Genomic DNA, 12,821 nt, shown 5'->3' on the forward strand with positions numbered 1-12,821 from the left:
ATTAATACTTAAATTTGTTCAGTTACTGTTTCAATATACTATTCAAGTTCTTTCCCCCCCTAACCCTTGTTTCATCCCCCATGAAAAGTTATAGGATCAGGATCTGAATCTGCTCCACCTTTGTAATTGAAAAAGTAACACCATGACCATCCAAGGATTGTCAGAGTGGTCAAGTAAGTACTCTGGAAATATGAAAAATCTGCACAGAGGAATACTTGCTTGAATAGAGGGTATCATTCAATAATGCAGCCATAGAATGTAACCAGTCAGTTGAGGTCCTGTGGGCTACATCTGTATTTTTATCAAGATATCCACAGTTCAAAAACATTTTTTTAGTTGGATAAAAGAATGCAACATTTCCCAATTTGCTGGACTTGCCTGAACCTATCATTTTTCACTTCATAGCTATTGGTTATACTAAAAATCATCATCTACCTCATTAACCAAAATCAGACAGCAGGATCATTTATTTAAGAGGAAAAAAAAAAAAAACACCAAAAAATTATGTATTTTGTCTAAAAATTAGACAACACCCATTAACGCTTTCTTTTCTTTTCTGAAGAAGTGAACAATTCCAAAGGCTGACATATACAATGTAGGCTACTAAGATACAGAGTGATGCAATTTGTACAGGAAATAATGAAATTTGATCAGCAGAATAACAGGTCAGGGAAAAAACAAGTCACTAAACTCATTAGCTGCTAAACTTATTAAGTATGAAATATCTATCAAAACTTATAAGCCCTAGACATGAGGCACCTCTTAAATAATTTCATAATTCTATATTGTCTACTACTACTACTACAAATGATGTTCAAGAGGTACAAGCAGTCACGTTGTTGCAGGAGCAATTAAATGGAGGTGCTCGCATTAAATAAAGGTTATGGCCAACCAAATGCAGGCCCTTGGAATTCTTAATGCTTTCTTATGGCGCTATAATTTAGAAATGCAGAGTAAAATCCATGTCTTCAATCACCTTGATGTCAAGTTCCCTCTAACAGTGACAAAGACATCTCATGAGGTGATGTGTTCCTTTTAATTTAGGTGTCTGGCATTTTGTGAATCAACCAGAGCTCTCTGGATGAAATATTTTTCTTATTAACCCAGGTAGAAATTCAGATAAAGTAACCTTTTTTGGTGATCACAGTTGTGATTATTTCTACATGTAGCATGATGTTTTATACTGCTTAAAGTACAAGAATGCATTCTGGAATACAGTGGTTTCTCATAGAGGATAAGGAAAAATTCCTAACTGTATAGGTAGAAAAAAAAAAAAAATCTTAATAAAAAAGCTCTTTAAATGAGCTTTCTCTAGAAAAGTCTTAAGACCTAAAAATACTAATAAAAAGGGATATATTCATTGCTTCTAAAATACATTCCACCTTTCCTATCTTGACAAAATTGTCATTCTTACAACAGATACTATCTGATTGTTAATTGAATTATTTCAGAAAAGCAGCCTTAGTATTTACATAAAAGACATTAGGATGTGCTGTAAATACAGATTTTTTTCCCAAATAAATCACAATATAACACTTTTCTGCCTTATTTATTTCCTTCAGAATCTTATCTCCTGTAACTGCCTGATAAACTAATATATTAGGTTTTCAAAATATGTCTTAAATTATTTTCAAGTCTTGATTCTATTTTTAACATTTTAAAAACATTTTTATGAAGAAACTGAAAGGATGAAAAATACACTCACAAGACTTAGGTCTAAACTCTCAGTGGATGGGACTAACCTTCTGGAAAGATGCTGAGAACTGCACAACATCACAATTTCTATGCTCAGGATAACTGAGAGGGACTGGACTTTTAAAGGCAAGTATATTAATTAGTAACTAGGAAGATACAGCCCAAGAAACAAAACAAAAGACTCTTCATGGAAATGTTCATAAGTTTAGTTTTAAGCGCTAACTTTTGAGCTTTAACAACTTCTGTTTTTTAAAGACCTAAAAGGAAACTGGTTTCTACCATGACCAAGAAAACAATTTGCCATGGTCAAAGCATTTCAGTACCAGAAAACAGTTCAGTGATGGATCCAATTTAGATTTAAGCCTTTGAAAGAATATTCAACTGCACAATCTGTTCTATATCAGCAGATATTACCCCTCCTCCTTCTCACTAAAATGCTGTTTTAAAGAAAAAAAAGATTTTATTGCACATATATTTCTTTGCAACAGGCTTGTTTTCCAAGTACTTCATAGAGTTTTATTCACTGACAGAGAAAAACAAGGTGAATTACTTCTGTCTTATACTTGATGATCTGTTGGTAATGCAGAAAGGGCGACACAGTGCAGTTGTTTTTAACATTCTTTAATACAAACCAAAAGTAGAATAACCTTCCTGAAGAAATAAAAGCCCTTCAAACTTCTGAATTACATCAATATAAAATAACGAGTCCAACTATATACCTGTCAAATGAGTGAAACTGCATGGGAAGAATAGCCTGAGCTTCTCTCTTCAGTGCAGGATCTGGGTAAGGGATTGGATCCGGGCCACATTCTGCAATTTCAACAGGGGCTGCCACAAGACTTTTCAGTATTTCCTTGACATTGATTCCTTTACTTTGGCTGATACTGGATATTGAAGATGCAGGTTTCAGAATTTCACTGGGGCTTTCTGTTAAGCTCTCCTGAGATTTCTTCACTTCTGAAGACAGAGTAGACAACAGCTCACTCATAGCATCAGGACCTGTGCTGGTCTCTAAGTCTGTCCCATTCAAAATACTGGGCATCTGTTCATCTCCAATTCCTGAATCTGTATGAGGAATAGAACTTTCCAGCTGAATATCTTCAACCGGTGTTGGTGTTTCTTTATCTTTGATATTTTCTGGAAATACAGTTGGTGTCTCTGCAGCAAAATAGAGATTATGAACAAAATTTAGTTTGGCATTTTACCCTAAAAATGTGATCATATGGTTTTATATGACAAAAATGTGTTAGAAAGACCACATATCATGGTATTTTACCATGTACGCTAAAAACTCGTACTGCATAGAAAACATTTTCCCTTCAACAGCTGTTTGGCATGTAGACAGGCTTGGAAAAGGGAGCCCAAAATCACATTATGCAAACTCAGTGACATTTAGAAACTACAGCCCACTACTCACATAGTAATCAAACAGCAAAATACTGCCAGCAAAAAAAAAAAAAAACATTAAAAATTATAACCTATCAACTGAAGAATTGTTTGACCCTTGAGCCTACTAGAAGGCAAAATTGCAATCATTTATGCTTTCAGTTAACTTTAAAATTTATTCTTTTGTATTGGTGTCATTAAATATTAAGCTTCAATTCAAAAGAAAACTGCTAGACCATTTGTTTGCTTTGTGTTTTGTTTAAAATGTGTATTACACACATTTCTACACACATATCATTGCACTGAATACAGATTAATTTATACATGAAAAATAAAGTGTTATTATTGACTTTTTAGATACCTCTTCTTTTCCCACAGAAGGTAAAATTCTGTAATTCAGGAATAAATTAATGAACAAAATAACTATAGCTTCACAGAGATAGGCAAGTGAAATCTGCTGAGTTTGGAACATTTCCAGATTGAAAAGGATTCTACAACATCTTGTAACCGAGAAGACCGTACTTCTATTAATTACTTCAGTGAAACAGATTGAAAATCTTTATTAAGTAAGAATAATTCGCTATTCTTAGACAAAAGTCTAGAGTTGAATTTCTAGTGAGAAATTTATACATTCATACTTTTGGTTAGAGAAAAACAAACTGGGTATTTTTATTTTGACAAAATGCTTTTTAAGTTTATTTTAAAATTACATTATTTTCATTAATTACTTGTCTTGATTATAAAATTTAGCTGTCCTGTGTATGAAATAAGAACACTTTTTTACTGGCTCTGATATAGTGGTTTAGATATTATAGGAAATATTTTATAATGTATTTGAATGAAGCTCTGTTACCAAAAAAATGTACTTCAGAAATGTAACTTTAATAACAATCTCATAACTCACTATTGATTTTTGGCAAAGTCAAGTAAAAAATACATATTTAGCATATGGGCATAAGTGGGGGTACATACATCTGCACATAAAAAAAAATCTGTAAGAGATTATTTATGTGTTTGAACTAATGGTCATGTAAACCTCTGCTTATTTACAAGTATTAAGAAAGAACAGAAGAGGCTTTTAAAAAGTTGAAGGAGAATCAGCCATTATAAAGGAGCATTGTTTTCTTCTTTTAACAGCCATAAACACTGAAGCCATTTCCTCCTCCTTTTTCTCTTAAGTGCCTTAAACACATCTTATCAAATAGATATGAGCTCTTCTTTGTGAAGCAGGAAGTAAAAACTGGATTTATGAACTGCATCAAATGCATTTAGCATCTGCCAGGTCAGGAAGCAAAAAGATCCGTATCTACTTAGTACTGCCTATATTTGGCACAGAAAGACATCTGATCCACAGAATGATCCTAATGAATTTTCTGCTTGTCTCTTTAAACTCCATCCATACAAAGACAACACCTCTCAACTGAAGGGAAGATTATACTGGGACAGCCAGTAAAGCAGGTTGTTGCCCATGAAATGTACGGTGAATAAAATGGCATAAGGCTCCATTATTATGCAAATGAAAAGGGGGCACTGAAAAAAGACGATGGTCCACTACATGGTGAAACTAGGTCACACCCAACCTCAATTTTCATTAAGGTCAACAGTGCTGAACAGAAAACTAAAGACAGAAAACCTGATAGAAATACAGTTGTGGAAAGTCAACTACCTTGAGTAAACCAGAAGAAAGACTTTAAAATCTGTTGTAATGAACTGACTCCAAGCCAATTTTGAAAGAAGCATCCATGATATTACCATGCATGATATCACTGGTCTAGTAGCCAAACTTCTGGCATTTTTGCCAAACAGATGACTGGAGATAGTAACACATCACTAGAGAAAACCATACAAGGTTTCTCTTTTTAAGAGATAGGAAAAAAATCAGCTGGACAACTGTAAACCTTCAACAGAATGTAAGATTTCAGGATTTTTTTTTGAGTAAAGAATAGTAATGGAATGCAATGAGATTAAAAAATTATTTTCTTAAATGAGCTTTTTAAATACCTATATTTCAGAGAAAGTAAGGGTCAATATAGTAAATTCAGTAAAGCTGGGGTTGTCACAACAGATCGTAATTTAGTCATGAGACCCTGGAAATTATTAGAATGTGGGAAAAAAAACTGGATAAGAAGGAGCCATCAGTTACTTTCAAGCAAAAAGAAAAAAAACTCATCAGACTGAGAGAAACTACCATGGGAGATATTTTGTTCAAATTTTTAATAGGTTTCAGGTAAAAAAACATTGTGGTGAAATTTGCTGACGACAAAATTATGAAGTACAACTGATGGTCACAGAAGCACAATTATAAGAAGGTATTATGGCAGAATTGAAAATTATATTTAATAATGGAAAGCTTTGTATCTAGAGAAGATCACAGAGCTTCCCATTATAAATGGAATTCATTTTCTGTAAATGTCTGAAGAGCAGAACTTGGATACATCAATTACTTGGTAACTATTTAGCTACCAATACAACACTCTCACAGAAAAGGCAAACGTGGCTCGAAACTTTTTGGAATAAATAGTTCCTGTGACAGCTAAGCATTAACAGCATTAGAGAAGGCTCTGGAAGGATTCATTATGGAATACTCTGTACACATTTATATTTGAGAAATCTGCAAGTGCCACTATGGAGATACACAGCGATCTACTGTTGCAGAAATGAGTTTGGCCGACATAGTCTGGCCAAACTAATACTGAGAAGTTATACAACAGCTATAACAAGCTGTAGATGAAAACTAAAAAAAAAAAAAGAAAGGCAGGGTTGGCATGAGAAAAACACTGCAAAATCACCCCAAATAAATTTTAATTTGGAAAGTGAAAGTCATCGATATATAACTAAGGTTATGGAGAAGTTTTCCAATCAGCATAGCAAGTTAAAAAAAATAGAACTAATTTTGAGATGCTATAAATAGAGCTGTACTTAATTACTCAGCAGGTGACTTGCAAACCTTTGTTCCCAAATGAAAATAAAATGCTGGGAGGCCTACATCATTTGACCCTAAAAATGGAAGTAAAATTATATATTTGTGGACATAACATTTCAATATGACATACTATAAAGCTACATACATAATGGTAATTGAAAGGATTTAGGGCAAAAATACCAAAGGGAGTTGTTCTATATTCAGGAAATTGTATGGATACTTGATTTCCACAAAAATCAGATTTGTATCTTTAGTTTTCTTACTGCATCTCTAATACTTAATACAAATATTCTGCATGAAGGCAATTCAGCTCAGCCTGATTTATCACAAAGAATAACAATATCTAAAAACTACTAAGTGTACTAATGCATTAACTCTCATTTTTAAAACATCAAACAAGCTAAATGAATAATGGTTTAAAAGGTTTAATTTATTTTTGTGTCTTCAGAAAAAATAAATTCAAAACTGATAAGACTTCTTAAATGCCTTTCAGATAAGAATCCTAGCAAATTAGGATATATGAAATCCACATAAATATGGCCGTAAAGATGTATTATAAGACCTTCTGGATCAACATTATTGTTACTATTATTGTTATTAGCATAGGGCACAAAACCTGACCAGTTTTAGTTATAAAACTGCATATCCAGAAGTTCTGTTCTATATTATTTTACACCATGTCCTAGAATTTCTGTTGCCTTGCAAATGCAGAAATAAATACTGCTTCATGAAGTGATTTAGAAAAATCTTAAACCAGAAGCATCTATTCTTTTATAAAAATCCTAAATACTTAAATAAACTTAGCAAAATGGTAAACATGAACAGAAACAAAGCCATAACTGATTGCATCTGTCCACGTTCTAACACTGTGACAGTAAGACACTAAATTTTCAGCAAACCTCATCAGTTTTCTACAGCACAAGGCCATGTCAGTAGACAAAGCAGAATCATTACTAGATCTAGTGATCTTAACCCTGTCAGAAACAGACAGTTGGAAGCCAGATGCCTCCTCCTTACTGTTTTTCATTCTAACTAATGAGTTCATCTACTACATTATGGGAAAAATATGGGCTCAAGTTAACTAAATGACATATTGTATATCTGGTGACCTCATCCGTCACGCTCCTTCCCTAAAATATCTTGTTTGCTTGTGATTTATGAAGTGTATTGTAATTGTTTTAACCTACTGAGTTACCTAAATAGCTCTTGCACTGCTTCCATATGGCTAAAATATACAACCCGCACTCCCCCTGTTTATTGACCTAATAATGAGCCATTCCATATGTAAGGTAAATACACACAATTTTGTCATTATAAAAAATGATTCTACAAATCACAATTTTAATATTTATTTACTTTTAAAAGATGGAAAAATTAAGTGTATATTCCTGTGATCTTCTTGTCTTTTAATATTGTTAAACCTCCGTACTAGATAAAAATCTGCTGAAATATTCAAAAGTAAGATGAATGAAAATAATTTCTTTTAATTGCATACAATATGGCTGAAAAAAATATTGGGAAGTGGTACAATCTCAAATAATGGTCAGATTTCTGCTGTAAACAATAGAGAAGCATTTGGCAGTGGAAGGGTTCAGGCAATCTTCATATAGGACTTGCTGCCACCTTTGTCTGCATTTGCTCTGAAAAATTTGTGAGTTATTTTCTGCATAGCTGTCTTAAAGCACTGGTGATTACCTTAATAGTTCCTTTTATAAACCCTTTGTAGTCCTCTACAAACTTCAAGAAACAGCGCCTAAAAGCTGAATTTGCTTTAATTCCAAGTAGTCAGTGATCTTACAGCTTCCTCCATAGGTCAAAGAGTCAAATAATCAATTCCTAAACTCAAGGCCATAAAGACAGTGGAAAAAGATCTTCCCTGAAACATCAGTCTACTAATTTTCACGTGTAAGAAGCAGCACAATTAAACTGAGATGAGAAACTAAATATGGGAACAGAATCAAAGAGAAATAAGGGTCTGATTTAAAAGTACATTGAGAGAAGTGATCAAGAACCGATTTGCAGTAGAAATGCCTCTGGAGGTTGAGGCACAACAGTGAGGAGAATCCCCCTAAAAGAAGCATTAAAATTCCAAGCTGCTCTGTATCTGCTACCCAGGACCTTCTTTTCTGTTGGCATTTTTATTTCTCTGTGAAAGTTATAAGCAGACCAGAGTAAAATTTCCCCTTATAGTGTTCCTGGTCATGGCCCAACCCTGTAGAATCTACTCATTTTGGCAGCTTGGCTGGTATTAATCTTCACGTAACTATGCATTAATAGGCAAATTTGGTCATGTCCCACTAACAGACTTCATGGGGTTCTGTTATTTCTGAGGCAAAGCAACATGAACAACGCTCACAGCAGAACTCATTTGCCATTCTAAAATACTTTTAAACAAGTTTCTTTGTAAATTGTATTATTAAAATGTGAGGGAAAAGAGCCTTACTTAGCATTACAATTTTCCATTCTTTCACTATCAGTCTTTTCTCTACAAAAACATTTGATAAATGCAGCCCGCATTTAGCCTGCATCTGTTATTTAGCCAACATCTTTATCCAGCTTTCTGAAATGCTTGCAAGACCAAACACTGTCCCTTTCCTTCCACAAGGACAGCAATGCAACAGTGCAGGTTCAGCTGTCTAACAGCATGCCAATGTGCTGTTACATGTGCACATGAAGAGGTGGAACTAGAGCACGTGCCATGGCAGCCTCTGGCTGGGAAGAGGAAAACCACAGGTACGATACCTCAGGGCTCTGGTATGTGTGGCTGAGGGCAAAGGAACACAGCTGAAAATGAGGGGACTGAAGAAGGTCAGATAGGAAATACTCTAGGGTGGGTTGACAATTGGAAGGACACAGTTCTTGGTACAGGACATTTAAGACAGAAGGTTGGGAATTTTCCTGTTAGCCGGAGTGGATTTTTGAGGAGAAGGGATGTAGCGGTCAACCAAGAAAAGCAGAGAGGCACTGAAATGGGAGAGGAATAGAGCAGGAGAGACTTAGGGTGGGCAAACCAAGATTGGGAAGTGATTGAAGAGGACAGTTATCATCAGCCCCTGTTCACAGCTGGACATGCGTAAGTGCATGTCTTCTCTTTCTGTTCACTGGAAATATTTTCTATGTGCTCAATTCCTCAAAAGTCTTATCATTTGTTTCTTTCCCTGCAGTCACTAAGGTGGGTACACAGGACAGTTCTTTCTACCTTGACCATACAAAGGACATTGAAAGAGCTGTATATGACAGACACAACCTCTTGATCTGTTTCGCCAATGTCTTTAATCAATGTCTTAATTCTTCTTCACTAGTCAAAGGTCTTTCACTCAATGTTGGATGGATAAGACATCAGTCTGATTGATTACCTGGCTGCCAAACAAAATGTCAGCAGTCTTAAACCAAAGCATTACCAAAATGTTAACTGAAAGATACTACGAAGATACAATAAAAATAAGAAAATGAGAAATCATATTAAAGAAATGTTAGCTTTAGAGTAAACCAGGTACTTACATTTTGAAACAAAACCTAAAGAGAAATTAGACAAAATATCGTAATATGTTTTTTTTTTTCTAGGTTAATTTCCCTAATTTTTTTCAGTTTTTATTTTTATTAATTTATTTTCTGCTTTGTAAACTCAAACCTACAAAATTTTAAAAATAAATTACCTTAGAGGTACTTATGATAATATCTGTATTTCTGACGCATGCCGAGAAAGATGGTGGTTTTGTAATTAAACATTTCTTAGAAAAGAAATTTAAATCTCCCATGTAGGTTACAGCATCCAGCAACAGAAGTTAGCAGTGGAGCACAGAGTATGTTCCATATAGACAATGAAACTCATATTAAAACATTTTGGTTTAAACACTACTTTTTAAAAAATAAAAGTTTTTGAAACACTTTTAAAACATCTGTAATTTGTACAAACAAATGAAAATAAATACTGATGTAACTTACAAAAAATCCCTATTAGAACTGCTTCATGCATAAATAATGACTGATCAATTAATAATGAAATATATGTGCAAACATCTACTATGATGCCTTAAATAGTGGGTAAAGGGCAATAAATAATAGATTAAGATGTATTCATTACTAACTCATGATCTTCAAATGCCTGTCTTTTCGGATGTAGTTGGAATGAGGAGCATATGTTTCATCAGAAGAGCAGTATGATTATTTTGAGCAGGAGGCAGAAATTCAATAGAATTGGAATTTCATCATAATCATGATTATCACCCAGGTTCCTCATAGCATGCTCCTTTCTTGGAATTATATATACAACTGGATTTTGAGGAGGATGGAGACCTGAGTTTTGTCAGGACTTCCTGAGGCAAAGAATATTTTCAGAGACAATGGAAATTAGTCCTTTAGTCCACTTTGCATACTGAGGCTGTTATCCTTATGCAAAATAGTTTAAAAATAGTCTGGAAATCTCTATGCTACTGCATTAGAAATACAAACAGTGTAGAAATGTAATTCCCAGAGTACTATATACCTAGGAGACCGGAAAAACTGGATACTTTTTTTGTCTTCAAAGAGAAAGCTGTTTCTGCAACATTTTAATATAGTTGATTCTGTCAAGAAAAATAAACCAATAGCTTCCAGTCTATCTGCACCACATACCTTTAAGAAATCTTTTGTTTTACGGTGCTTTGGGAAAATACAGGCAATGATAACAAGGGAGTGGAAAAGCCAATCAATTTTTGGTAGAAGTTTCTGATACCCTACATATTGATTTGCTTCACAAAATATGTTGTATATGCTGAATTGCACCATTGCCACACTTTCATTTCTGAAAAACTCCTGAATAATGCAAATGGAAACATCAATTTTCAACCGAAAATATCTATTCATTACTTGGTTAACATTAATTGTGTTCTCAGTTATTAACAGGGTGTCAGCTGAAGTGTAAAATGAAAAAAAAACATTCACACTTTTCTACTGTTGGAGATGTGGAAACACTGTTGAAAGGGATATCCCACTAAACCTTCAATGGAAGCAAGGATGGCTTCAATAACAACCAGAAGCGAAAAAACTCATTTCAAGTGATCCTTACCACTATAGCTAAATCTGCTTGAAATTGGTACCTGTAATTTGAAGAAGTGACTTGGTTTTACATGGTAAGGCTGATTAGCTTTTATTAATAGAAGATACCATGTTCCTCTATCTCTCCTCTTATTCTGATGAAAAGGTATTTCTCTCTCAAAGTATGTACTGATTATCCTCTGTGTCATAAAAGAATGGGCTGCTCTCAGTTTTTTTGTCTCTAGTTCACATGTTCCAGATATTTTCATACCAATTTTGGGAAAATATCCTTATCTAAGCAGAGAAATAATCAGAGAACAAGCCTGTATTTTCTACGCTATTGCAATTGCTCCCATTTTAGAAATGAAAATTTTGGCTCTTTATGCTATGTTCACAAGGGTAGGTCTTGCTAAGCAGTAATGATGTCTTGACTAACACAGTTTTATCTATGAACATATATGTAAAAAGTTATAGAATGGACAGGGATATTACTAAGACACATAATGTCATTGGATTAAGTGCCTGTCATCAAAGAATTTGATTACAGCTTTTGTTGTAATCCAGTGTTTGTGTCTGGAGTTGGGTTAAGCCATGTCACAGGAGTCAGGATTGATCTGACCAAGACAGAGGTCTACAATGACAGCTACAGACAATGAAGAAAGATAGGCATTTCTAGTCACCAGTAAATCTCAAAGCAGGTCAGATGAACTGTACCCTAAACGTGCCCTAACCTCTCTTCACCTATTTTTAAGGGAGATGAAGATGACTAGCTCAAATAGTGATTCACTACTAATATTTTCCAGGAAGTAGAATTCATGCATGAATGACTGAAGACTTTGAGACAAAACCCTGAAAATCCCATACAGATAGTTTGGTCAATCATTTTTAATGCTGTTCTCATCTTAACTAAATCTCCCTCTTTTGCTTATTTGATTAATTAATTTTTAATTTAAGTAATTCTTTGGTATTATGAACAGGAAGACGTGAGTCTGCAGCATTTACTTTTGTAGGACTATGTTTCTCACACAACCTTCAGATGACAGAGAAAAGCTGTGATCTGCCATTTCCCTTGAGAGTCTGATAAAGAATTACTTAAAGGGTAATGCTATATATGACCTAAATTGAAGAGAGAGAACTTTCTCTTAATTTTGCAAGATCTGCTTTGTCTGACTACACCCTGACTAATTTAGAAGCACTGGAGATCCTTTAAAGTTACTGGAAACAAACAGGAGAAACACAAGCAATTTCAACAAATTTATGATAAGAGTAAATCTACAGATACAGATATATTTTTGTCTCCTTGTGGATCAGATCAGAAGGAAAAATAAATACAGAGGTATAGAATATTATAAAGAAATAAATATTTTTATTGTTAAATGGTAGTCATGGACACCACCATAATAGTTTTTCCTTCCTGGGTGTGAAGTTTTTCCTTCAAGCACCATAACAGCTAGTTTATGAGCAATATCTGAATAATAATAATAAAAGAAACATAATTTTGCCATCTACAAACATTTGTAAGTAAGGGCAGAATATATTTCCCTGCAAAATATACTTTAAGGTCTTTTATTTCAATACTTTTATTCATACACAGTAATATCAATAAAGAAGGCAAAATTTAATATTTTTATGATGATAATGGAAAAGTTTCAAATAAAAAAAAATGATGTTAAAATTCTTATAATCCACACTTGACACCAGCTGCCGTTACTCTTGGGAAGCATTTGCTAATCACATACTGTAATGCACCTGAGACAAGTAGGGCCTCACACTAAATAGATTTTAACTAAAGATATTGCCC

General features: G+C 34.0%; 1 protein-coding gene across 9 annotated transcripts in view; it reads right to left on the bottom strand.

Annotated features, from left to right (window-relative positions):
* Window positions 1-12,821, bottom strand: part of NBEA (neurobeachin) — a 457,700-nt gene that overhangs the window by 279,822 nt on the left and 165,057 nt on the right. For all 9 annotated transcript variants that reach the window (XM_033515238.1, XM_019006696.2, XM_015628205.3 and 6 more), the window contains one exon: window positions 2,415-2,853. In XM_033515238.1, the coding sequence (XP_033371129.1) occupies window positions 2,415-2,853 (439 nt within the window). The remainder of the gene's footprint in view (window positions 1-2,414; window positions 2,854-12,821) is intronic.

The sequence above is a fragment of the Parus major genome, chromosome 1 (assembly GCF_001522545.3).
Source record: "Parus major isolate Abel chromosome 1, Parus_major1.1, whole genome shotgun sequence".
NCBI classification, from domain to species: domain Eukaryota; kingdom Metazoa; phylum Chordata; class Aves; order Passeriformes; family Paridae; genus Parus; species Parus major.